General features: G+C 57.3%; 3 protein-coding genes across 3 annotated transcripts; 2 read left to right on the top strand and 1 right to left on the bottom strand.

Moving 5' to 3' along the window:
* The first annotated feature begins 2,483 nt into the window (after positions 1-2,483).
* Positions 2,484-15,012, top strand: CCND3 (cyclin D3). Its single transcript, XM_005529336.3, has 5 exons — positions 2,484-3,000; positions 4,225-4,440; positions 10,243-10,402; positions 10,831-10,973; positions 13,378-15,012. The coding sequence occupies exons 1-5, from the start codon at positions 2,803-2,805 to the stop codon at positions 13,534-13,536; spliced, it is 876 nt and encodes a 291-aa protein (XP_005529393.1). The 5' UTR covers positions 2,484-2,802; the 3' UTR covers positions 13,537-15,012.
* Positions 15,013-15,720: 708 nt separating this feature from the next.
* BYSL (bystin like) lies at positions 15,721-18,970 on the bottom strand. Its single transcript, XM_014258103.2, has 7 exons — positions 18,652-18,970; positions 18,414-18,570; positions 17,968-18,106; positions 17,711-17,844; positions 17,445-17,605; positions 17,160-17,262; positions 15,721-16,288 (listed from the first exon to the last, which is right to left on the bottom strand). Exons 1-7 carry the CDS (start codon positions 18,914-18,916, stop codon positions 15,940-15,942), a joined length of 1,308 nt encoding a protein of 435 aa, XP_014113578.1. The 5' UTR covers positions 18,917-18,970; the 3' UTR covers positions 15,721-15,939.
* MED20 (mediator complex subunit 20) lies at positions 18,955-22,479 on the top strand. Its single transcript, XM_005529338.3, has 4 exons — positions 18,955-19,061; positions 19,441-19,592; positions 20,368-20,621; positions 21,883-22,479. Exons 1-4 carry the CDS (start codon positions 19,048-19,050, stop codon positions 22,096-22,098), a joined length of 636 nt encoding a protein of 211 aa, XP_005529395.1. The 5' UTR covers positions 18,955-19,047; the 3' UTR covers positions 22,099-22,479.
* The last annotated feature ends 2,775 nt before the right edge of the window (positions 22,480-25,254 follow it).

Raw genomic sequence — 25,254 nt, 5'->3', positions numbered from 1 at the left:
GAGCCCAGGGAGGTTTGGAGTCCCCATTCCTGGAGGTATCCAAGGAATTCCTGGATGTGGCACTGAGTGCTCTGGGCTGGGGACGAGCTGGGGATTGGTCACAGGCTGGACTCGATGATCCTGGAGGGATTTTCCAGCCCCAACAATTCCAGGAACATGGATAAATGGCATCAGTCTCCATCTGTGCGCTGCCAGAACCGGCCCCACATCCACACCGCCCTTTGAAAACTCCCACTTTTCCCCTCATCAACAACATTCCAAAAAAACGATCCCGATTTTATGATTCAGCAAAGACCAACCTCACCCAGCCGAGCTCCTGGAAGCCACTGGGGTTTTGTCATTTCTACTCCCAAGGAATTTCCTTTTTTAACCTTGCCCAAGCCAGGAAGCCGCCTATCTATGGCCAGCAGTGCCCAAAATTTGGTTTTCCTGGAATTTTCCCCCCTTTCCCTCCGCACACCCACACGCTTCAGGCTTTTTAGGATCGTGCACTCTAATTTGGCATTTCCAGCCTGCTGCTGTGGCTTGGAGAGAGGCTCCACTTCTGCCCAGTCATCCTCCTTGTGCAACGCTCCCTTCCCCCTTTTGTGGGGCCACAACCACCCCACAACCACCGGGAACAGGAGGAAACCCAGGAAGTCTGGGGCAAAAAAAAACCAAAAAAAAAAAAACCAAACAAACCTGAAACTTTCAATTTCCAAAGACACAGCCCCAAAACCAAAAGGCCCAAAAGCCACCGCTGTGGTTTCCCTTTGCTGGAGTCAAGAGCTGCTATTTTTGTTAAAAATGTGGGATCTGGGGCCCTTCTCTTCCCCTGCAGGAAGGGGGGGATGCAGCACCCCGGATTAAAAGCAGCTGACTGATCCACAGGGCTCTCTCCCATGGATTCCTCAAATATTTCCTGCCCACACTGCGGGAAGATTTCTTTGTAAGGTGAAAGAAAGTTGGGGGAAAAAGGGAGATTTTTGGGAAAAATTCCATCTTTCTCATGGTAATTTATGGAATTTTCTCCCCCCTTTCTTTCCCTTCAGTTCTGCATCATCCTTGGGTTTCTCAGCACAGCAAATCCACACCAATGACATCATTAAAAACTTGCCATCCATAAATTGCATAAATTGCAATAATTAAATTGCATCAATTAAAGCCACCTGCCCGGGGCAGGAATGGGATTCCAGCACTTGGGAAGAGTGTTGTGGATGTGACCTCGCTGTCACCGGGGGCATTTTGAGCCTCTAAACCTCTGATCACAAAGATGGTTTTCATTTTCAACAACTCCCAAAAAAATCCTGAGCTGACAGAACAAAGACTTCGGTCTTGTCTGTCTTGCTCTTATTAATTTGAGGTGTTCTTTTGTCATTAAAAGATTCTTTAGATGACAAAGAAGCGCCAAATGTGTCAAAATGGCACAGGTGGAAGTGACTTGAGTGTCACTTGTGTGTGTGTGAGCAGCTGTGGTGGCACATTTTTGTTCCTTAACCTAAAAATGAGTTTATTTACAGAGGAATATCCCAGCAGGATCGGTCAGAGGTGTCCAGAGGAGCCCACTTTGGGATCCTTTTGGGATTCAGGTTTTGCTCTGGGATTCCTGCAGCTCCCATTGCTCCGTTCCTGAGTTTTGTGTGGACAATCCGCTGTTTATTTTATATATTTTAAGCTCTTTTCTGACGCTTCCCAGCAACAAAGTCGCAGTTTCTGTAGCCAGTGACAAAAATCAGGGAGCGAGCCACAGCTTCCCAAAACAGCCAGGCTCAAAGAGAATTCCAGTGGCTCAAAGAGAAGCAGGACCAGGTCCCAGCACAGAGCTGGGGAAGCCACGGTACAAAACTATCTGAAATTCCTTTGAGGACTGAGCAGCCTCCTACTTTTCAAAGGTGTTCCCGAACAATTGTGAATTATTCGGCTGACAAAGCCTTATCTCGGCAGCCCCCGCGCTCCTAATCTCCCACGGAGCCGCACCAGGGTGAATTCTGGAAGCCAGCAGGCTCGGCACGGCGCGGCTCCAAACATGTGCACAGCTGATTATTTCCACAGCCTGCAAAAGAACTGCGCTAAAAAAAAAAAGAAAAAAGAAAAAAAAAAAAAGTAAAAAGTTATAGGATTCAACACTGAAAAAAAAAATTAAGTGTCAGGCACGGACAGACGCCTCGGAGCGGGGAGATAAAGGGGATGGGGCGGAAGCGGGTGGCGGGGGGTGGCGGGGATCGCGCGGTGTCCCCGTGTCCCCCCCCAACATGGCAGCAGCGCCCGCCGCGCCCCACGTGCGCCCGTCCCGCCGGCGCGCCCCTGGCCCCGCCCACCGCGGGAGGGTCACGCCCCTTTTCGGCGATCTTGCCTCTGATTGGTTTAGGCCGAGTATGACCACGCCCCTCGGAGCGGCGGGACGCTCTGTGATTGGCTGCGTTACGGCGCGGCCCCGCCCAGCGGCGCTCGGCGGCGCTCGGGGCCCGGCCGGGAGCGCCGCCAGTTCCCGGCGTCCTGCGGCGGAGCCGGCGGCGGCTGCTGCGCCTCGCTCCGCCCGCTGCTCCCTCCTGCACTCCTCTGCTCCCTCCTGCTCCCTCCTGCACCCCTCTGCTCCCTCCTGCACCCCTCTGCTCCCTCCTGCTCCCTCCTGCACCCCTCTGCTCCCTCCTGCACCCCTCTGCTCCCTCCTGCACCTTCCTGCACCCCTCTGCACCTTCCTGCACCCCTCTGCTCCCTCCTGCACCCCTCTGCACCCTCCTGCACCCCTGTTCTCCCCCTGTCCCTCTGCCCCCCGCTCCTGCCCCGCTGCCGCCGCCTCCATCCCGCTCCGTGCCGGGGCCCATGGAGCTGCTGTGCGTGGAGTCCGCGCCCCGCGTGCCCCGCGCCGGGCGGGACCCGCAGCTGCTCGGGGACCGGCGGGTGCTGCAGAACCTGCTGAGCCTGGAGGAGCGCTACAGCCCGCGCCTGTCCTACTTCCAGTGCGTGCAGCGCGACATCCAGCCCTACATGCGGAAGATGTTGGCCTTCTGGATGCTGGAGGTAGCGAAACGCGGCGGGGTTCCCCGGAGCTGCGGGCCCGGGGACAGCGCTGGTGTCCCGAGTGTCGGGCGGGGGGCGATGCCGCTGCGGGTGGAGGCTCCGCAGGCAGCTTTGCAGCCTCTCCGTGAGTTTGGCTGTGCTGAAATTGAGATTCCCCCATGCAGGACCCTCCCCCGAACACAAAACCAGGGGGTGAGAGACCCCCTAAAAACCTCCGCTCTGCCGGGCAGCCCCGAGGCTGGGGGAAATAAGAACGCTACTACTGACTTCCCTAAATTAAAAGTGAATCTGGCTCTCTCTGGGATGGAGTTCGGGGCGGGGGGGATCTCATGGTGGGCTCGCAGGGAAAAATCTCAATAAATGAGGATTCTGCAATGCTGGCTCCTGCCTTTTCCCAGCCGGTGCTGCAGGAAGCTCTTCCAAAGAAATAATGAATATTTTAATTTTAAAGGGTTTTTTTCCCGCCCTGCTGTCACTCTGTTCCTGCAATCCCCGTTTCAAGAAGGGTTGTTTGATAAATGCCGCGTTGGAAGCCGCTCCTGTGGAGCCCTAAAGGCAGAGATGACACTGGCGGTTGTCACGACCTTCGTGTCATTGTCCCCATGGCCGGGACAACCGCGGCTGGCAGGAGGAGGAGGAGGGTGGTGTTTGCTGCAGAATGAGGAGAAACCGCAATATTTTTATGGTTATGTCGAAAGAAGGAAGTTCAGAGTGACAAGTGTCATGATGCTGGTGGCAGATAAGAGCACAGGGCTGAAATTTGGACTTGCTGGACTCTGCTGGTGGCTGAGGGAGGGGACTTTGGGGACTCGGTGTTGATTTGGGTGCTGCCATTGATTCTCCTCGTGTCCCTGGGGTCTCCAGGTGGAACTGCCAGCCCTGGATCCTTCTCTCCACTCTCCAGCTGGAGCTGCTCCTTTGCTCCAGAGCTCCCCAGGGCAGGGGTGGCAGCTGGCTGGAGCCATCCCCAGCAGGGCACAGCAGAAACGGGGCCAAAGCAGGCAGTTTCGGATTTATTCATGCACTCTTTGGAGCTGCAGCTCGGTTCTGCTGCTTTCCACAGGAAGATGAAGCCTCAGGATGCGACGGGGGCGATGCCTGCGGCTCCTTCCCTGCCGAGGGCGCCTGCCAAGTGTGAAACAGCAGCTCTGAAGCTGTGCTGAGCTCTCCTGCGCTCACCAAAACTTCCTTTTCTCTCGTGTCTCTGCCCCCGGGGCTGGCCAGGTGTGTGAGGAGCAGAAGTGTGAGGAGGAGGTTTTCCCGCTGGCCATGAACTACGTGGATCGTTACCTGTCCTCCGTGGCCGTGCAGAAGAACCACCTGCAGCTGCTGGGAGCTGTGTGCATGCTCCTGGCCTCCAAGCTGAGGGAAACCATGCCCCTGACCGTGGAGAAGCTCTGCATCTACACCGACAACTCCATCACGGCCCAGGAGCTGCTGGTAACGCCCTGTGCCCCCTCCCAGCTCCTGCTTGGCATCGCTGTCCTGCTCTCATCCCATTCCTCTCCTCCTTGGGGAAGGGTTTTCCGTCCTCCCCGTGCTGGGGAGCAGAGTTGTCCCCTCCTGGTTGTGGAGGAAGTTTCATGTGCCAGCACCGAGCTGTCACTCTGAGTTTTGTCACTCTGAGCTGTCACTCTGAGTTTTGTCACTCCAGTGACATCTCCCAGGCTCCAGGCTCTGGTCAGGCAGTTCTGGTAACGCCCTGTGCCCTCTCCCAGTGCCCAGCTCCTGCTTGGCATCACCATCCTGCCCTCTGATCCCATCCCTCTGCCTTCCCTCCTCCTTGGGGAAGGTTTTTCCATCCTCCCCGTGCTGGGGAGCAGAGTTGTCCCCTCCTGGTTGTGGAGGAAGTTTCATGTGCCAGCACCGAGCTGTCACTCTGAGTTTTGTCACTCCAGTGACATCTCCAAGCTCTGGGTCAGGCAGTTCTGCCTCCCCCCAGCTGCAAAAAGCGGGGAATGTGGGAGATTCACTTCCACAGCAGCAGGAAAAATGGGATTTTAGGTGCAGAGTGAAGCAGCAGAGTGGCTGTGAGGGGTTTCTGGGCTGGGGCGCTCCTGGGGAGGTCACTTGGTGTTCCAGGGTGGTGGCAATGAGTGGAATTCCTGCTCTAGCCCTCCATTTCTCACCCTGCATCCAGAAAGTTCCGTCCTGAGGCTCTGAAAGGCCAAATGTTCACTGGTGGTGTCTGATGAGATCCAAACCCGTGAGCTCAGCCTGCGCCACGAGGCAGGAAATGGGAGAAAAGCCCTTTTTTTGGGGCTTCAGGAGGGAGCAGTGACCTCCCCTCGGTGACAGAACATCCCTGGGGACCGTCAGCTCCGAGAATCTCTCGGGGTTACTCATCACCGAGCTCAGCAGCTCTGGTTGTTTCGGGCTGGGCTGATCTGAGTGTGATCCGTGCCCCAGGTGGGCAGCCAAGCCACAGAACTTTCAGGTGTGACTCGAGGGCAGTTCTGGGAACTGCAGAGCTCTCTGAGCTGAGCCTGGCTTTTCCCAAGGCTGGGGAAAATCCCCTCCCCTCCAGACCCCTCTGCCTGGAGTCATTAGTGGGTGGTGATTGCCTTAATTAGCCCTCAGGAGCCGAGGAGTGCTGAGAATGCCCACAGGAAACTCCTTTTTCCCTGGATGCTGAGCCCTGTCCCCATCCCTGACTCCTTCAGCTCCCAATTGTGGCTCCCAGTTGGGTTTAATTCTGATTAATTTGCTGATTTTTGATGAGGATTTGCTGTTCCCAGCTCAATCTTGAGCAGGTGAGGAGTGGGCAGAGCATCCCTGGAGATTCTCCCTCATTCCCAGGCTCCAGGGTTAATTCCTGCTGATCTTTCCTGCTCCTTCCTCCTGGGAGCTGGGGATGGAGGAGGAAAACTCTGCTCCCTGTTCCTCACTCCTGATCCTGCAGGTCTCGGTCCTGGAATTCTCCTTCCATCCAGTTTTTCCTCCCATGATCCTGGGTTGCTCTTGGATGCTTTGTGGTGGACTCCAGAGTCGATCTGGATGAAAACAGCTTTAATTTGGGAGTCAAAAGAGCTTTTTGGGGGGGCTTCTCCAGGCAAACTGGATCCTTCTCTTCTTTCCTGATGGGAATGTGAGCACTCAGCAGAGCAGAGGGTTATTCCTGTTTATTATCCAAGGGCTGGACAGAGGAATTGGGAACCAGCCTGGCCCGGAGGGAGGGAAACTGAGGCACTGACCTGGAGAGTCCCTGGATTTCCATGGATTCCAACCCCTTTTGGAGCACGTTCTGCTCCAATAAAGAGGGAATTGAGGGAATATCCAGGGACCTGAAGGATTTGCCCTGGCTGTGGGACCTGAGGGAATTAAATCTGGATTACAACACCCATGGGAAAAGTCATCTTCCCTGGATTTCCATGGATTTTATGGATTTTAACCCCTTTTGGAGCACATTCTGTCCCAACAAAGAGGGACTGGAGGGAATATCCAGGGATCTGTGAAGGATTTGCCCTGGCTGAGAGCCCTGAGGGAGTTAAATCTGAATTACAACACCTCAGAGCTGCTGCTTCCCCCTCTGTGCTCATGCCCTGCTCTTTCCCAACCCCCTGGAAGAGGGTGGGGAGAGCAGGGTCAGGGGAGCTTCTTCAGCAGCCTCTGGACAATCCTGGCCTCCCTTCCATGGCCCGGGGCCATCCCAGCAGGAAGCTGGCTCACATTCCCAGGGGCTTTGCTTCCTCCTCCTCCTCCTCCTCGGGCCGGGATGCTTGGCAGCAGCTCAGCCCTTCAGAAAGGACACAGAACCTCGCTGGAGTTATTCTGGGGGAGAAGGAAATGATGCAAGGAGGGATTTGTCCATTTGGAGGAAGTTGGATTTCCGTCCAGGCCGTTCTCTAACCCACCTTGCTTTTTTTTTTTTTTTTTTTTGTAATTCTTTCTTTTTCATGCTTTTTTTTTTATTTTCTTTATCTTCATAAAGAGTTTGCTGGCCTGGGGAAGAGGGGGTTCAGCTGCTCAGAGCTTGGGGAGAACAGCTGGAAATCACCTCCATCCTCCTGCTTTGGCTTAGAAATCTTCAGCCTCGGTTTTGCCAAGGGATTCCCTGGAAAAAGAATGAGGAGCCTCCAGGGAGAGGATGCAGGAGCAGCAGTGGGGAGTGAAAATCAGGGAATAAGAGCTGAGGGTGCAGGGGTGTTCCCAGAATTTGTGTTTCCCTTCTGGTGGCTCAGCTCCATGCTGAGCTGTCACCTGTCCCTTCACACACCCTGACCTCTGCTCAGGCCGTGGAAATCCAGCCTTTTTCCCACATTTTCCATCTGCAGATGGATTTTGGTGCTGCAGCTCCCCCAGCCCCTGGGAGTGACCTCAGGAGTGTCCCCAAGCGTGTGACAGCACCGAGGGCCCTTCCCATCTGCAGGGCCAGAACCCAAAATCGCTGCCAGCGAGGGCAGGACTGGCTGTCACTGTCACATCCCAGATGGAGCCAGACGTTCCCTGCCCTTCTCTGAGGCTGCTGCAGCTTTTCTGGCAGCACCAGGACTCTTCTCACCTGGGCAGAGCAGGAAAGGCTCTGGGAATTTTGGGAATTTTCCTTCCTCCTTTATTTTTTTTGGGGTTTTTTTTTTTGGTTGGCTGAGGTTTTTTGGTTGTTTTTTTTTTTTTTTTCCTCTGGGTACAACCAGGAGAGATCAGCTCACACCCTGCCGTGTGTGATTCCCAGCCCCACAGAGCCCTGCCCCGGGGGGATCTGGCATGGGGGAATCCGCTGCATTCCCAGCTCTGGGATGGGCAGGGAGGAGAAACAGGAGAAACAAAAGGACATTTTCCACTTTCTTCCTCTGCTCCACTCCCCAGGCAGGGGCTGATTCCGTGAGGAAAAGCCAGGAAAAGGATGTTTGATGTTTGCTCCATCGGCTGTCACTGGCCTGGCCTGGCCCGGCCGCTTTTGTTCTGTTCCTTGAAGGGATCCGACCCAGATCCCGACCCAGAGGCTGCTGGGGCAGAGGAGAGGGACGAGCACGGGGCAGCTTTGGCAGGAGAATCTGCCCTGAGCTCTGTCCTGGCCCCTGGGGACAGTCCCTGGGCCTGGGGACAATCCCTGGCACCTCCAGCTGGCACTGCCAGGTCAGGGTGGCCTCAGGGATCTGGGGGATAACGAGGAGCCAGAGCTTGTCCATGGGCAGGATCCATCCCTGGGACAGGCTGTGCTGGCTCCTGTCCCATGGCTGAGGGTGGCAGGGCCTCTGCTGGGCTCTGCTGCTTCCCTTGGATTGGGGGATTCCTTTGGGGTTTGCTTCCCTTGGATTTGGGGATTCCTTTGGGGTTTGCTTCCCTTGGATTGGGGGATTCCTTTGGGGTTTGCTTCCCTTGGATTGGGGGATTCCTTTGGGGTTTGCTTCCCTTGGATTGGGGGATTCCTTTGGGGTTTGCTGTGTGAGGAGGGAGCTCCAGGCCCTGCTCCAGTGGGGAGGGACTGCCAGACGTGTCCTGTGTCCCTTCCCAAGGACCTGGAGGAGCTTTCCCAACCATCTGGAGGCTCCTGGGTGAGGAAGAGGTGGGGACAGAGCTCTGCAGTGGCTCTCCCCTGTGTCCCTTGGCTGTGTGTCCCACTCAGGACATTCCACACCCGTCTTTCCTCCTTTTCCCAAGCCTGATCTTCCTCCTCTGCTCCAGTCCCTCCCTCCACCCAGGCACTTGGTGATCCTCAGGCTCTGCAGCTCTTTCCCAAAGCTCCTTTTTGCTTTTATCCCGTGGATTTGGCTTAAAAAACTTCCAGTCCTGGCAGGCTGGGAGGTGGGAGGCAGGAATGGATTCCTGGGGGGAAAAGCAGAGGCTGGGAAGTGGCAGCTTGGGCCCAGGGTGGGGGTTTGGAGCAGGTTGAGCAACGTGTTTGAGCAACTCAGGGTGGGTTTGTTGTGTAAAGGGAAAGAGGGAAGGGGGGGAACAATAAGAAAAAAAAGGGGAAAATGAAGATCTGAGCTTAGGAAAAAATGTCACTTCCTCAAATCTGTCTGTTCTGGAGCTCTGGAATCCTGAATTTTTTGGAGAAAAAGGAGATTTGTGTTGGGCAGGGTGAGGTCCTGAACTTGGGACACCTGGCCAGCCCCAGCCCTGCTCTGGACCCTCAGCTTCAGCTCCTGGGGGGTTTTCCTTTCCCAGCAGGGCCGCTGTCCCCTGTCCTGGGCAGGAGGGACCTGGGGACACCCTCAGGCCTTTCTGAACCCCCAACCCAGATCTGCTGCTGACCCATGGGATGAGGGGAAAAGGGGCTGGAAAAACCCTGGGAAATGGGGGAGTTGATCCTGGCAGAGGTGACAGCAGTGACAGCCCAGCCAGCCTCCTTGTGTGTGGCCCCCAGATGGATTCAGCTGCTGCTCCAGCCTTGCCAGAGCTGGGATTTGAGGGCAGGGATCCCAAATTTTGTGCTGAGGCTCCAAGTGGGGCTCTCCTTGTGTTCACCTTGGCACCCCCTGAGCCCGGGAGCTGTGGGGGGATGGCTCTGCCAAGGGTTGTCCCCATCCCTGTCCCTGGCAGGAGTGGAGCCAGGAGGGGCTCACGGGGTTCAGGAGCAGCCGGAGCTCCAGCTGGAACTCAAGGGGCTCCAAGCCTTCCACCATCTGCTCCCAGCCTGGCTGGCTCCTGGAGATCCCAGAAATCCCTGCTGGATTTTTGGAGGGAACACCCCGGCCTGGGATGGAGGCATTGGCAGCACCTGGGATGGCCCAGGGGGTGTTGGTGTGGCTGATCAGTGCTGGGGATGCTCCGAGCACACTTGGAGGCTTTCTTGGTGGAGAAAAGGGAATTTTCTGCCAAAAAAAGAAAAAATAGCATTCCCAGCTTGGGAATTCCCTCCTGCCCCAGGGTTTGTGGGGCAGTCACAGCCCTATGGTTGCTCTACCCTGAGCTGGATTGTCCTGGGAGCCTGGACATCAGCCTGTCTACTTGGGAGTGGGGAAGGGATTGGGAATGGTGTCCCTGCTCTGGGTTTCCCTCTGTCCCTGCTCTGGATTTCCCTCTGTCCCTGCCCTGGGTTTCCCTCTGTCCCTGCTCTGGATTTCCCTCTGTCCCTGCTCTGGGTTTCCCTCCCTGGGCTCTCACAGCACCTTGCAAAGCGAGCAGTGTCCAGGGCTAATCCCTGCAAAGCAAAATCCACATTTTTTGCTCTGCTCCCGGCTCTGAGCAGCCCAGGGCTGGAATTGTGGGGACAGCCCCTCTGCCCTTCCCCATCCTGCGCTGGCCCCGGAGCCTCCTGAGCCATCCCATAACGTCCTGTCCTTGCTGACCCCGCAGCACTGGGAGCTGCTGGTCCTGGAGAAGCTCAAGTGGGACCTGGTGTCGGTGATTGCCAACGATTTCCTGCCTCACATCCTGCACCGGCTGCCGCTGCCCGCCGACAAGGCGGAGCTGGTGAAGAAACACGCGCAGACCTTCATCGCCCTCTGTGCCACAGGTGGGTGCTGGGCCCAGGGGTGCTGGGACACCTGGGATGGGCTCCCCACCTTTTTTGGGAGCTGGGTGTCTGCCTTCATTGCAGTCAGAGCCGTTCAGGGTGGGATAACGCTCCTGGGGGCTCTTAGATGCCAGGAGAGCTGTGCCAGTCTCTTGCTGTGCCTGTGGGAGGCTGCCCAGGGTTCAATCCCAACTTTTCTCGGCCTCTCCCTCAGCCTCTGGAGCCACCTCATCCCAGGACTTCTCCTGAAGGCCTGGCCCTGGTGCTCAGCCTGTTCCATGCTCCTCCATCCCAGTTTCTCCCCGCCACGCCGCGCAGAGCCCTCTGCGAGACCCTCCCGAGCTCCACAGGGAAAATCCCTCTCCCAATCTCCCCCTGCGTCCTCACTGACGGCTCCTTCCCCGCTCGTGTCCCTGTGCTGGCTCCAGACTACACCTTTGTGATGTACCCCCCGTCCATGATCGCCACGGGCAGCATCGGAGCCGCCATCCACGGCCTGAGCCTCTCCCTGAACGGCTTCAGCGGCGAGGCCATCACGGAGCTGCTGGCCGGGATCACGGGCACGGAGGTGGTGAGTGGACACCGGGAATTCCAGCTGCTGGGAACCTCCCTTCTTCAGATTTTCCATGGAGCGTGGGACTGGGGAGGGTGTGGAGTCTCTGACCTGGATGTGTCCCCGTGTCACCTGCTCCGGGTGGCCACGAGGAGGGAGAGCCTGGGATGGACTGGCCGTGGTGATGGGCAGCCAGGCACAGGGATGGACTCCAGAGGGCCCTTCCAGCCCCAGCTCCTCTGGGATTCGGTGGAATTGCGCTGTCCAGACTGGTTTGAGGAGAAGCAAGGGCTGTGGGATGATCCCAAACACAGCCCCGGGCAGGGCGGGCTGGGCTCGGAGCCTTTGAAATGGCACACAAAGGGCAGGATCTGTTCCCTGCCGGGCAGGTGGTGACAGGATCGGGTTCTCCGCCTGGGATGGGGACAGGGACACGTCGGGCTCGGCATCTGCTCCCCTCAGTGTCCGGTTGCAGGTGCCCTGGCTGGGGGCGGAGAGGGGGCTGGGACATGAAACATTGCAGGTTTAGGGACATCAGGATGGGGGGGTTCTCCAGCCCCTCTGCCACCCTTGGAGCAGGGACAGGGATCCCACTGGGCTCTCCAGGTCACTCCAATCGGGAGCTTTTCTTCTCCCCTTTGATCTCCTCCCTGCCCAGGTCAGTTACAGGAGCTGGATCAGGGGTGGGGGTGGCTGCCACGGGGCTTTGTCCTGGCGGGAGGCTCCCGATCCATTTGTGCAGATGGAATTTTTTTGTTCTCCTTTTTAAAGAGAGAAATCAGTGCAGCCACCTGCTCCCAACCTGCTCCACGAGGTCGGGGCTGTGCAGGGAACAGGTGGGAAGCAGGGAGGGTTCTGTGGAGGGAGAGGAGCTGAAATGGAGCCCAGCACCCTCCTGTCCCTCCCCAGCATCTGCTGTGCTCCCTGCCCAGGTGTGGGGTGCCTCACAAACAGCTCCAGCCCAAGCAGGACTGTGGCAGCTCCTCCTGGGATGTGTCCACAGAATCTGGGGCTCCTGGGAGAGCACCTGGGCTCGGCCTTCCCCCACCTGTGGTGCTGCTGCTTCTCCCTGAGCAGAGACACAGTCGCCAGGCTGTGACTCAGTTTCCCTTCTGGAGGAGCCATCCCCTTCCTGCAGCTCCCAGGCCCATCTGGGCAGTGCTGGGAATGCAGGGATGCTGCTGCAGGGCTGGGCCAGCTCCTTGGCCAGCGGGAGCCTGGCTGAGTGTGGCTAGGCTGGCTTTGGCATCTCAGCCAGAATTGCTGATGGAGAGGTGGAAGAGCCCTGGGATGGTCTGGCCATGGAGATGGTCAGCCCAGGGATGGTGCTGGACAGCTGGGGATGGTGATAGAGAGCCCAGGATGGTGATGGACAGCCCCTGTCCAGGTGTCCATGGTGATGGACAGCCCCTGTCCAGGTGTCCATGGTGATGGACAGCCCCTGTCCAGGTGTCCATGGTGATGCACAGCCCCTGTCCAGGTGTCTATGGTGATGGACAGCCAGGTGTCCATGGTGATGCACAGCCCCTGTCCAGGTGTCCATGGTGGCACTCAGGGCTGGGGCAGGAGGAGCTGTGCTGATGGGGAGCCAGGGAAGGGGAGCTGGGCGTTGCTATTTTCACTCACCACATCCTCTGTCAGTTTCTAAGAAGTGCTGGCGGATTCCTGGTAAGAGATTTCGGGTGTGACAATGTCCCATGAGGTGCAAACTGCCACCGGGCTGAGCCGGGCTGTGTCCGAGTGGGAGTTTCCTCCTCTGCCTGCAGCTCGTGGGGGAAAAACCAGAGCAGGGTTTGCATTTGTGGCAAGTGCTGCTGCTGCTGGCAGCCCCCTGTGCCTTCCTGTGCGTGTCCCCCAGCTCAGGGTCCCCTGGGGGGTGTCACAGAGGGGACAGGAGGGTGAAAACCTCGTGAGAAGCTCGGTAGCCACAGCACCGTTCTCCCAGCGTGGGTGGGAGGGGTGTAGGGTGGATTTTGGGTCAGGGAGGGTCCTGCTGCCTCAGGGGCATCCAGCAGAATTCCGGCTCTGCTGCAGGAACACCCCGAGCTCTGGGAAAGCTGGGCTGGAGCTGGAGGGGGATCCAAGGACAGCCGTGTTTTTGGGATGGGGGAAGTTTGGGCTGTGCGGAGCTGCCCTGCCCTTGCCACGCTGCCGAAGCCACACCCTGGCTCCGGGACTTGGGGAAGCTCTGCTGGACACAGCATTCCTGCAGAATGGGGTCAGCAGGGAGATGGGAGGAGGACAACCAGAGTGTGGGGCTTTGCCTGGGGAGGGACAAGCTGATGGAGAAAAATCTCCTTTTTCTGGAAAAAGTGCTCTGAGGGGTCAGAAGCGCAGCCCAGCAGCTGCTCTGAGCTTTTCCTAAAGCTCCCAGCCCTGAGGAGCAGGGATCTGATGCCTCCTGTGTGTTTCCCTGTTCCAGGACTGCCTGAAGGCCTGTCAGGAGCAGATCGAGGCGGCCTTAGCCGAGAGCCTGAAGCAGGCATCCCAATCCCAGCAGGAATTCAGCTCCAAGACGGCGGCGTACGGGGGCAGCCAGCCCACGAGCACCCCCACGGACGTCACCGACGTCAACCTGTGACCAACTGCCCTTCCCCAGAACTCCGGCCCCTCCCTGGACACCCCCAGCTCGCTGCATCCCCCCTGCCCACCCAGCACCTCCGAGGGGCCCTTCCCAGGCTGGGAATGTGGAGCGGGATCCGAGCTCGGAGCTGCTGCAGGTGGCCGGGGGGGAGTGACCGAGGTGGTGCCAAGCCACAGGAATGCTGGGGACAGGGAGCAGGAGCCTGGATGAATTTGGAATTGTTTCTGTGTTGGTGTTCCCTGGCTCTTTGGGCTGTTGACGGTGACTTCAGCCCTGTGAGGGACAAAAATCATGGAGAGCCAGCCCTGCAGGACCCCAATCCTCGTCACCGCCAGCTCCTGCAGGGCTCGTGGAGCAGCTGCTTGGTGGCCCCTCGGTCCCCATTGCTTCGTGCCACATTCCCACAGCTCCTGGGGAAGTCGTGCAGCTGCTTCTGCTTGGAGAGGACCTGTGGGGCTTGTTTGTTTTTGCTGTTGGATGTGGGATTTTGGGGACGCGCTCCCCGTCCGTGCCTTGGGAGGAGTTTGGGGTCGGGCGCCGTCCCCTCGGCTTTTCCGCCGGCCCACGGAGGCTGCTTAATTTATTGTTCACTGCTGGGAAATGGGGAGGGAGGAGAGCTGGGATTCCTCAGGGTGAGGTGCCACTCTCCTCTCCTTCCCAAAAATGTGCCTTCCCCCTTCGCCCCTTCCCTGGCTCCCTGGGCAGTGGGAGACTCTCCTGGGAGGCTGCTGGGTCCTTTGGTAGCTTAGGCATCAGACTAGGATTTAAGGAAAACCTTTGAATGTGCTGCTATAGTCTGGGATGCATCTCCACTCTTTCCAGGGCAGGGATTTCGGATTACGCTCAGGAGGGGGCTGTGTTCATCCACGTGGATCTGAGCTGCCTCCTGAGAGGGTGGAAAAACTTTGCTGCGCACTTGAGTTGGAAAAGCAATTACTGCATTTTTGTATTGTTGTTGTTGATCCTGTTAGTTTTTTATAAAAATTGTTGTAAAACAGGGAAAAAAAAAAAAATAATGCTGCTTTTCTATGAGAAAACCATTACAGAGTGGAATTAACCAGGAAAAGCCAGAGACTCCACAGCGATGGGAGGCAGATGGTGCTGCTGCCTGGGGAACCTGTGGACGTGTGGCTGTTGTCCTCCCGTGGGGGATGTGGAAAATGAGGTAGAAATCTTCCTTTTTGGATGCCACCAGCCACAAAAAAAATCAGGCGGAAAAAGGTGGGGCTGCTGCTCCTCCCTGAGCCTGCCTGGTCCGGAAACCCACGGAGCCGCTGCCTCCTGCGAGCAGGAGGGCTGGGACAGAGCCTGGCTGTGCAAAAGGAAATGTGTTTCTTTTATATATATATATAAATGAGTTTTTAATTTAAGAGTAAACTGGTTTTGGTGTTCACTCGCACGAGTCCCGCTGCTGGGAGAGCCAGAGAACCCCGTGATGTTGCAATAAAATATTTTAAACAAAAAAAAAAACAACCCAGTGGCTCGAGGGTTTCCCTGCGCCGTTCCCAAGGCTCAGATCTTTCCCTGGTGCTCCCTTGGGAGCTCTAGCCCTGCTTTTCCCAGGATGGAACAGGGCAGGCAGGACGCTGAGGGACACCCAGGGCAGCTCGGGGATGGTGATGGAGTCAGACACCTTCCTGCAGGTGAGGCACTGCCGGAGCACCTTCTTCCCAGCAGGCTGGAGGGTGGTGGGCACTGGAGCAGCTCAGGTGGGGACAGGAGTGCCAGGTGCTCTGTGCCAACCCAGGCTCCCTCTTGTGCCACCAGCTTTTGGCTTTAAGAGAAAATGGGGAAGTCACGGAAGAGGCAGTGCTGTGTGGGGACCATGGGAGGTGACAGGAGGCTGCTGCCCTTGGCACAGCCCAGGGTGCAGCGGGGGCTCCTCTCCGTGGCCCAAAGCTGCAAGGCACAGGCCTGGCAGTGGCAGCAGGTCCCAGGGAAGTGCAGCCTCCTGGGAAAGTCCCCCCTGGGTTTTGCAGCAGAGGTGGCACTTGGGCACAGTGCCAGGAGCAGGCCAGGCAGGTGCCCTCATGGCCAGGTGAGGATGGTGGCACTGTGGCTTCAGGAATTCAACCCTGAGGAGCTTTGAGTGTTTGGGAAAACCCCTGGACAAGGAGCTCCAGAAGCTGGTGGGGACAGGGACAGGCTGGGACTAAGCTGGGCAGACCCAGGAGCCCTGACTGGCTGACACAGCTCTGGTTTTATTTCCGAGTACAGGGATAAGCCAAAGTGTCCCAGTGCTGGTGGCACCGGGCTCCTGGGTGGGACAGGGGCTGCACAGGGTGCTCAGTGCAGCTCTGCGGGCACAGTCTGCTCCCAGTGAGTGATCCAGGAAGGATGCTCCTGATCCAGGATCCCAGCAGCGTCCCGAGGGCAGGCCAGGCTCCAGCATTTCCCTGCTCATTCCATGGCCACTGGCTGCTCCCCTTCCACGTCCCTCGTCTTGGAGTTCATCAGCTCGCGGCGGATCTCCGGCGAGATCTGCGGGTGGCTGTGGAACTTGAGCAGCTCCAGCAGGGCCTCCTTCTGCTCCGAGGACAGGTCCTCCTTGTAGCGCTGGGCCAAGGCCAGGAAGCTCTGGTGCCACAGCACGGGCAGGAGCCGCTGGTCCGTGCGGAAGGCCAGGAAGTGGAAGACCAGAGCGTCGAGCACACGGAAGGGCAGCGCGTACTTCTTGTCGATGAGCAGGCGCAGGAAGATGCTGTTGGCACCGCTGTACTGCATCTCAGCCAGCTTCAGCAGCGCCGCACTGCAGGACAGGGGCAGCTCAGGGGACAGGGCCATGGGGACACAGAGAGGTCAGGGGACAGAGCCATGGGGTCACAGAGAGGTCAGGGGACAGTGGACAGGGCCATGGGGACACAGAGAGGTCAGGGGACAGGGCCATGGGGTCACAGAGAGGTGAGGGGACAGTGGACAGGGCCACGGGGACACAGAGAGGTCAGGGGATAGGGGACAGGGCCATGGGGACACAGAGAGGTGAGGGGACAGTGGACAGGGCCACGGGGACACAGAGAGGTCAGGGGATAGGGGACAGGGCCATGGGGACACAGAGAGGTGAGGGGACAGTGGACAGGGCCACGGGGACACAGAGAGGTGAGGGGTCATGGCATGAAGCCACAGGGACACAGGAGGGGGTTTGGGGCCAGGGGACAGAGCCATGGGAACACAGAAGGGGGTGGGGGGCCAGGGGGAGCCAGGCTGGAGCCATGGGGACCAAGGGCAGAGCCACAGGGACCAGGAAGAGACTTAGGGTCAGGGCATGGAGCCATGGGAACTGAGGGACAGGCATGGGGGTCTCAGGGTCAGGGGACAGAGCCATGGGGACAGAAGAATGGGCACAGGGTCAGGGGGTGCTGGGTTGAAGTCATGGGGACCAAGAAATGGACATGAGAGGGACCAGGCTACAGCCACAGTGAACAAGGATGGAGGGGCAACCAGACGAGCCATGGAGCACCAGGCATTCAGGCACAAAGCTGAGCCTTGAATCTCAACCCCAGAGGGAGCTGAGCAACCCCTCACCACCTCCCAGGGGCTGGAGAGGCTGAGGGATGGATCCAAGGCACTTCCCAGGGTCCCTGGAGGAGAAGCTGCTCCCCCTGAGCCCCTCAGGGCCTCACCTGGAGTGCAGGACGGGGATGGAGCACTTGCTGAGGATGCTGCCGATGATGATGGCCTCCCTGAGCGTGCACGTGCCGGACTCACACAGCGGGATGAGGATCCCTGGGAATGGGGACAGTCAGGCACCAACCACCTTCACCCACAGGCAGAGCCCTGGGGCTCAGCCCCTTCTCCCCGAGCCCAGGAAATCATCACTCTCGCAGCAGCAGCTGGAGGGTCCCTGCCACGCAACAGCCCCTCAGGTACCCAGCCAAGCCCCAGAGGGGACCCTGCAGGACCCCTACCCTTGAACCAGGCCGCTGGCTTGAACAGAGCCTTCTTCAGAGCCATGTACAGGTGGAAGTTGAGCCGTTTGTACTCGGCAATGTCGTCCCGGATCCGCGGCAGCAGCACCAGGTTGTAGAACCGCTGGGCCATCCTCTCCTTCAGGTTGGAGGAAAATATCCTGGCAACAGCAAAGCATGAAGGGATGGATGAGGAAAGGAGGCCAAACAGGGGGAAAAAAAACCCCCAAAAATCCCATGCTAGAGGGTCCCTGAGGTGACCTTACCTGGTGGCCTGGTACATGGCAGCAGCTGTCCACGTCTCTGGCTCAGTGATGTAGAGGATCTGCTCCCAATTGGACAAGGCAGGAATGATTTTAAACGCCTTGGGGAGCTTCCCACTCCTGTACTTGGACAGCACCTTCAAAGACAGGGACACGGGCCAGGACATGACAGGGGGCAGTGACAGGAGGGACATGAGCACGTTGTCCCATCCCTCAGCACCTCAGGGTGGTGGCTGCGGGTTGGGCTGCTCCAGCCTCACCTCCCTGACACCCCTGTAGACCTCCAGGACACGGGGGTCGAGCTGGGGCATGGGGCAGCCTGAGAGCTCCGACAGCGCCGTCTCCACCTCCGTCTGCTTCTCCGTGATCTTCTCCATAATGATATCAGCCAGGGTGCGCCTGCGGCCGGCACGGGACACGGTCACTGGGGGACCAGGGAGGGGACAGGGGCGAGTCGGGGGCTGACAAGGGACGGGGGCGAGCTGGGATCTGTGCAGGGCCGACACGGGACCAGGGGGAGAATCGGGGGTCGCCGGGGGATGACACGATGGGGGTGAATTGGGGGTTGATGTGGGACAGGGATTGAGTCAGGGGCTGGGACAGGACGAGGGGTGAGTTGGGGGTCGCACGGTGCCGACACCGGACAGAGCTCAGTCGGGGTCCGTGCAGGGCGGCGGCCCCTGCCCCGGTGCAGCCCCCTCCTCACCTCAGCGGCGGATTCTTGTTCATGAACATCTCGATGGCTTTCTCGTCCTCGGGGTCCACCTCCACCTCCCCGCCGTAATCCCCGCCCCGTCCCGCGGCCGTCGCCGCCTTCTCCAGCGAGGGCCATTCCTCATCATCCTCCGAGTCCGAACCGGGACCTGCGGGGAGCGGCGCTGCCTCAGCTCGGGGCCAAGCACGCTCGGGGGTCCCGGAGCGTGCCAGGGGTTACCGGGGCTCACCGAGAACCGCGCTGCGCTGTCGGGGGGCTGCGGGCGCTCCGGGGCCGTGCTCGGCCTCCAGCTCCTCCTGCTGCCGCCGCGCCTGCTCCAGGATGCGCCGGGACAGCCGCGCGTCCACGAACCCGTCCCCGCCGCCATCCCCGTCCTGCTCCTCCGGGGCCCCGCGCTTCGCCCGCGCCCGCGGAGCCGCGTCCTGCAGGATCTGCTCGGCCAAGGGCAGCGCCGGGGCCGCGCCGGAGCCCCGCGCCCGCCGGGCCTTGGGCATCGCGCCGGAACCGGGGAACCACCGGCTCCGGACCGGGGAGACACGTGGGGTCTGTCCCCGCCTTTTCCGGGGCGGCTCCGCCTCTTCCCGGTGCCTCTGGCCCCGCCCGTTCCGGTGGTGGCACCGGCACCATGGGGGTCACCTGGTGAGAGCGGGGGCTCCGGGACGGGAGGGACGGCACCGGGAGCGGCTCCTGGAGTGTGGGGCGGCACTGGGATGGGCTCCTGGAATGAGGGGCGGACCCGGGAGGGCTTTGGGCGGGGACAGCCCTGGGGACACGGAGAGAATGTCCGGGTGGAGGGTGCGGAGCAGCCCCGGGGACACGGGGAGAGTGTCCGGGTGGAGGGTGCGGAGCAGCCCCGGGGACACGGGGAGAGTGTCCAGGTGGAGGGTGCGGAGCAGCCCCGGGGACCCGGGGAGAGTGTCCGGGTGGAGGGTGCGGAGCAGCCCCGGGGACACGGGCAGGGCCGGGGGCGCGGGCGGCGGTGCCCCGGTGGGTCCGTGAGCCCCGGGCCGTGTCGCAGCGTGTCGCAGGTGCCGGTGGCCGAGGGTAAGAGCGTGCAGCAGACCGTGGAGCTGCTGGCCCGGCGGCTGGAGGCGCTGGGCGCGGACAAGCAGGGGACGTTCGGCGTGGACTGCGAGACCTATCACACCGCGGCCGCCCTCGGCACACAGGGTCAGCAGGGCCGGGGGGCAACGGGGCCAGCCCCTCTCCAAGCTCCTCTTTCCCTTTTCCTTCCTGTGCTTTTCCTCCTTTTTCTTTTCTCCCCCTTCTCCTTCCCCACCTTACCTGGAGGTGTGGAGGAGGCTCCTGGATCTGATGCTGGTTGATGTGGTTGAGGGGTTACAGTGGCAGCGCTGGGCTGAGGGTTGGACTGGCTGATCCTGAAAGTCTCTTCCAACTTTCATTAGTCTATGATTCTACAATTCCTTCTTTCCTTTCTCCTTTTCCCTTTTCCTTTCCCCTCTTCTTGTCCTTTTTTCCTGTTCCTTTCCCTTCATCTTCCTCCCCTTGGGTGCCCACATCCCTTTCAAGCACTGATTTATGTGATGTTTACCACACTGCACTGAGCCCCTGCAGCCCCAGCTCTGCTCAGCTCTGCTCCCGGCCAGACCCATTGGAATCTTCCAGAGCAGCATTTTCCTGCTTTTTTGGCAGCTGGAGCTTGGAGGAGAGGCAGAGCCCATCTCACTCCATGCCCGTGGGCAGTGGGTGGGAGGTGGGTGCTCCTGGGGTTCTCCTGTCACCTCCCCTTGAGCCATGCTGGCGTTTTATCCTGGTCCTGCCGAGGATTTCTTTCTCCCCGTGAATCTCCAGAAAGAAATCCAAGCTCTTCCCTGAATGGATACCACAATAAACACGTGAGGATCTGGAATTACAGGCAGGAGGAGGAGCTGCTTTAAGGCAGGAATATTGGTTTTCCAGCCCCACTCCCTCGCTGTCGTTCCAGGGCAGACAGGGAAGCTGATGTACGTCATGCACAACACCGAGTACCCCCTGAGCTGCTTCGCCCTCTTCGAGAACGGGCCCTGCCTGGTGGCTGATGCCAACTTTGACACCCTCATGGTGAAGCTCAAGGGCTTCTTCCAGAACGCCAAGGCCAACAAGATCGAGAGCCGTGGCACCCGCTACCAGTACTGCGACTTCCTGGTGAAGCTGGGCACGGTCACCATGGGCCCCAGCGCCAGGGGCATATCCGTGGAGGTGAGAGCCATTTCAGAAGGGTGGGGAATGCATGGATAGGCGGGGAAATCCCATGGGAGAAGCTGGAGAAGGAAGGTTTAGGTGTGATCTAATTGAGAGTGTCTGAAGTGAGCCAACAGGGAAGATGGAGGGAGATGTTTTATTTATAAGGGCCTGGAGTGTCAGGAAAAGTGGGAATGGCTTCACGCTGCCAGAGGGCAGGGACAGATGGGATATTGCGAAGAAATTCTTCCCTGTGAGGGTGGGAAAGCCATGGAATAAATTTCCCAGAGAAGCTGTGGCTGTCCCTGGATCCCTGCAAGTGTCCAAGGCTGGGTTGGGCACTGGGGCTTGGAGAAGCCTGGGACAGTGGGAGGTGTCCCTGCCCTGGATGAGCTTTAAGGTCCCATCCCCAAACCATTCCATGATTCTGTAATTCCACGTTCTGTCTGTGTCCCAGTTGTTTTGCTGGTGCAGGAGGCAGGTTTGGATCTCCTCTCCCAAGGTTTAATCCAGGCAGGTGCTCTGGGGCTGTCCCTGCACAGGGAATCCCTGCAGGAATGCCATCCAGATAAAAAGCTGATTAAATTCCAGCTGCACAACACGAGCAGCATCCCTCAGGATGGCCAAGGGGATAAAACAACCTTTCCGGTGCTAATTCCCTACTGATTTGGGCCTTGCTGTCCTTCCCTTTGCATTTTACCTTCCCTTCCCTTTGGAAAGGGTCCTCTTGCACGTTCCCAACATGTTCTGTCTCATTTATATTTATCCATCCTTGTTAGACGGTGAATATTTTGGGGTGTTTCCATGAAAAGCTTTCCCTGCATGAAGGCTCCAGGGCTGTGGGATGTGTTCCCAGATGGAATTTTGCCTCTGCTATCACCTCCAGGGGCTCTGGGGTGTATTCTCAGGTGGAATTCCGCCCCATCAGCAGCTCCAGGGCTGTGGGATGTGTTCCCAGGTGGAATTCTGCCCCTGCTGTCACCTCCAGGGGCTCTGGGGTGTATTCTCAGGTGGAATACTGTCCTTCCTGCCAGCTCCAGGGGTCTGGGGTACATTCCCATGTGTAATTCTGCCCCTGCCACCAGTTCCAAGGCTGTTTCCCAGATGGAATAGTGCCCCTTCCAGCTCCAGGGCTGCTTCCCAGGTGGAATAGTGCCCAGCTCTATGTGTTCCCAAGTGGAATTCTGCCCCTATCAGCAGCTCTGTGGTGTCTGAGGTGTGTTCCCAGGTGGAATTCTGCCCCTGCCACCAGCTCCAGGGCTGTGGGATGTGTTCCCAGGTGGAATACTGTCCCTGTGTGATTGCCAACGACTGCTGGAACCTGCTGATGGAGTTCATGCAGAGCTTCATGGGCAGCCACACGCCCGGGATCCCGTCGGTGTTCGGCTCCAAGCATGACAGCGCCTACAGCCCCGGGGACACCATGGTGCAGTACATGGAGCTCTTCAACAAGATCCGCAAGCAGCAGCAGGTGCCCGTGGCTGGAATCAGGTGAACAGCATTCCCTGGAGCTCCTGGACTGGATCAGGAATCCCTCCAGAGTGTGGCACAGGAGGCAGCCCCAGGATTTTTTTCCCTTCTTGATTTTTCCCATTTCTAAGTTTTCCGATGCCGCGTATAATTCTGGGTGTCCTCCATGGTTTGGGATTATTGCATCTGTGGTTCTTTGGACAGTGTTTTGTGCAGGGAATCACTGTTTATCCACAGGGAAAAGAGAAATTCCAGCCAAAAGCAAGGGCAGAGCTTCTGTGACTACAAACAGCTACAGGAGAAATCTCTTAAATTTATATTTTTTTATATGCACATTGGTGTTTTGTTGTATTTCATGCCAATAAAACACTGGATTTTGGGAGGAGGAGTTGTCCCTGCACAGTGAGGGTTGTGCTGGTTTGTGTTGTTTATTTACAGACACTTCCCTTGGATCTGCTTCAAGAGCTTTATGCCCCCAAAGCAAACATTTCCCTGTGAAAAAAATCCAGGATTTCTTGCATTTTCCTGTTCCTGGCACATTCTTACCTTGCCTTCATCCTCTGTAGCTGATGGGAATGTCAAAATCTGCTGGCTCTCTATGAAGGCTCTGGATAAATTAAAAAATAAAATGAACGAGCCTGGCAGGAGCTTTTTCAGTCACTGAGAGAATTCCAGCAGCTTTATCCCATTGTTTTTAAGGTAGGTAATAAATATCCTGTCCCTGCACACCATTTGAGGAATCCTGATGGCTTCAGATTCAATGGAATAAGGAAGGATTTTGGCACTACCAGCCAAAAATTAATTTTAAGACATAATGATACCTCTTCAATATATTTTTTTTCCTTCATATTCCTGGGAAGGCACCAGCATTCCAGAAAAAATATAATTGGTTCCTTGCCCGTACGAGTCTGAGGAGCATAGAAAACAGAAATAATTTATCTTGAAAAGGTTTTCTTTCTGAAGCAAAAAGGAAAAAAACCAGCTGATTGGTGGCCTGATTTTATAATATGATTTAATCATTCTTACCTGCACACCTAATCAACTGTTAGAGTGCTCAGAGCTTTTAGTTGTGAGCCTTTAATAAATTTAATCAGCACAGGCCCCAGAAAGAGGTGGTTCATGAGCCCTAAGAAATGGCACAATGTCCCTTAAGTGTGGTAGAATGCTGAATATACTGAATTTTTTGCACCTTTTAGCCCCAAGTTCATGACTTGTGTGGGACAGTTCAGTGGTGAAAATTCACCTAGTTCAACTGGGAAAACTTACGGGAAAAAAGTAGGATTTGTAGGGATGGTTATCCCTGTCCTGTTTCCCATTACAAGCCTTACAGTTAAAAAAAAACCCCAAAACCCTCTTAATGAGCAGATTAGTCACGGTGAATGTTGGTAATGCTTTGTTAATTCCCAAGGCTGCTCCAGAATCGGAGATGTCAAAACTCTGCTCGTATGCCTAAAAAACATGGAAATGTGTGCTGGGATCCCTGGGGATTGCTGGGGTTTTATTAATACATTGTGCTGTTCCTGGAGCTCGAAAAAGGGAGCCCTGGAGCCACGTTCTGCCTTTCATTAACCCCTTGACGTCAGTGGGTTTCTAGAGACGTGAGGATGAGGAGGATTTAGTCCTTTATGTCCCAGCCAAGCCTGTTGATCGTGGATCCTTTTTTTTTTCTCTGCTTCTGCACCTCTCAAAATCTCCGTCAGTGTTGTTTCATTCCCTGAACTGAAGCCTGACCAAGAGGGAGCAGGGGTTTTGGGAATGAAGGCCTCAGCCTTGCATGGTTTATAAATAAATATTTATATATATTTATAAATATAATTATTTATTTATACAGATGATATATAAATAATACATTACTTTATACAGACATAAATATATATACTATTAATAATTATCATATCTAACTTGTATAATATATAACAGTAATAATATTTATCATAATAATATAAAAATTAGTTCTATATTATATATAATTAAGGTTTATACAGGTATAAATATATATATAATTATTATATATTTATACAGGTGATAATATAAATAATAATTTATTTATTTATACAGGTGATGTTATCAGGGTCATGAGTGGTTCAGTGGCAGAGCCAGTCTTGCTGCCACCCCAGGGGATTTTTGGGGCTTTTGTTCTGTTGTGCTGTGGCATTTTTTTAATCTCACAAGTGAGTGTGGCTCATTACTCTCCAATTTTAATTTAGATGTTGCAGGCTCATTGCAGCTGTGCCAGTGTGGATTTCTGTGCAGGCACAGGGTCAAAGTGGGCCAGGCACTGGTGCCACCATCGCCTTAGGGTCTCTTGTCACCTCAGGGACCATGTGGGGTATGACCCCCTTAATCTCAGAGCCCCCATCTCAGCTTCTCCATCACCTCATGGTCCCCACAGCCCCACTTGGACCCTTCCCATCGCCTCAGAGACCCTCTGGGGTGTCCTCACATCACCTCAGGGTCCCCACAGCCCCACTTGGACCCTTCCCATCGCCTCAGAGACCCTTTAGGGTGTCCCCACATCACCTCAGGGTCTTCCACAGCCCCCCCCTCCCCCCTTGGCCCTTCCGTTACCTCAGGGACCCTTTAAGGTGACCCCAAATCCCCTCAGGGTCTTCACCACCTCAGAACACCTTTGCCTCCCCCCCTCGCCTCAGGGCTCCCCTGGGGTGCCCCCTCATCCCCTCAGGATCTCCATCTCAAGGTATCCATCACCTCAGAGCCCTCACAGCCTCCCCCTTGTGCCCCCCATCACCTCAGGGACCGCCGTGGGGTGCGCCCCCCCGTCACCTCAGCACCCCCATCACCTCAGGGCCCCCGTGGGGTACCTCCCAGCCCACGCCACCCCCTCGGGGGCCCCCGCGCCGCCCTTTTAAGAGCCTCTTTGTCTCCGAGACACCCTTATTTACCCTCCCGTGCCTCAACCGAACTTCGGCCCCGCGATTCACAAAGCCCGGTACGTCACGGCCGGGGGCGGGACTCGAACCCGCGCCGACCCGCCCCCCCCGGCGCCCATTGAACAGCGCCCCCTGCCGGCTGCGCAGACTCCGTACGCCCCGACACCGCTCTGCCCGCGGCGGCGTACGCTACGCCAGCGGGGTGCGTACTCTACGGTCACAGCGTAAATACCCGCGGTCTTAGCCTGTGTGCAGCGCTACGCAATTGGAGTAAGCGGCGGAGAGGGAGG

Source organism: Pseudopodoces humilis, chromosome 26 (genome assembly GCF_049639895.1).
Source record: "Pseudopodoces humilis isolate 2021_Gansu_Grassland_sample_001 chromosome 26, ASM4963989v1, whole genome shotgun sequence".
In the NCBI taxonomy this organism is placed as follows: domain Eukaryota; kingdom Metazoa; phylum Chordata; class Aves; order Passeriformes; family Paridae; genus Pseudopodoces; species Pseudopodoces humilis.
The sequence above is the reverse complement of the archived record's forward strand: the minus strand, read 5'-3'. Positions and strand labels throughout refer to the sequence as shown.

What these genes read in the sequence shown, in the direction of transcription:
- CCND3 (XM_005529336.3), top strand. Translation starts at nt 2,803, where the DNA reads ATGGAGCTGCTGTGCGTGGAGTCCGCGCCCCGCGTGCCCCGCGCCGGG. An exon ending in TGGCCTTCTGGATGCTGGAG is followed by an intron (nt 3,001 to 4,224) that starts GTAGCGAAACGC and finishes GGGGCTGGCCAG; the next exon opens with GTGTGTGAGGAGCAGAAGTG. An exon ending in TCACGGCCCAGGAGCTGCTG is followed by an intron (nt 4,441 to 10,242) that starts GTAACGCCCTGT and finishes CTGACCCCGCAG; the next exon opens with CACTGGGAGCTGCTGGTCCT.
- BYSL (XM_014258103.2), bottom strand. Translation starts at nt 18,916, where the DNA reads ATGCCCAAGGCCCGGCGGGCGCGGGGCTCCGGCGCGGCCCCGGCGCTG. An exon ending in TCTACAGGGGTGTCAGGGAG is followed by an intron (nt 17,845 to 17,967) that starts GTGAGGCTGGAG and finishes CTGTCTTTGAAG; the next exon opens with GTGCTGTCCAAGTACAGGAG. An exon ending in GCCAGCGGCCTGGTTCAAGG is followed by an intron (nt 17,263 to 17,444) that starts GTAGGGGTCCTG and finishes CCCCATTCCCAG; the next exon opens with GGATCCTCATCCCGCTGTGT.
- MED20 (XM_005529338.3), top strand. An exon ending in GGCCGCCCTCGGCACACAGG is followed by an intron (nt 19,593 to 20,367) that starts GTCAGCAGGGCC and finishes CTGTCGTTCCAG; the next exon opens with GGCAGACAGGGAAGCTGATG. An exon ending in CCAGGGGCATATCCGTGGAG is followed by an intron (nt 20,622 to 21,882) that starts GTGAGAGCCATT and finishes ATGTGTTCCCAG; the next exon opens with GTGGAATACTGTCCCTGTGT.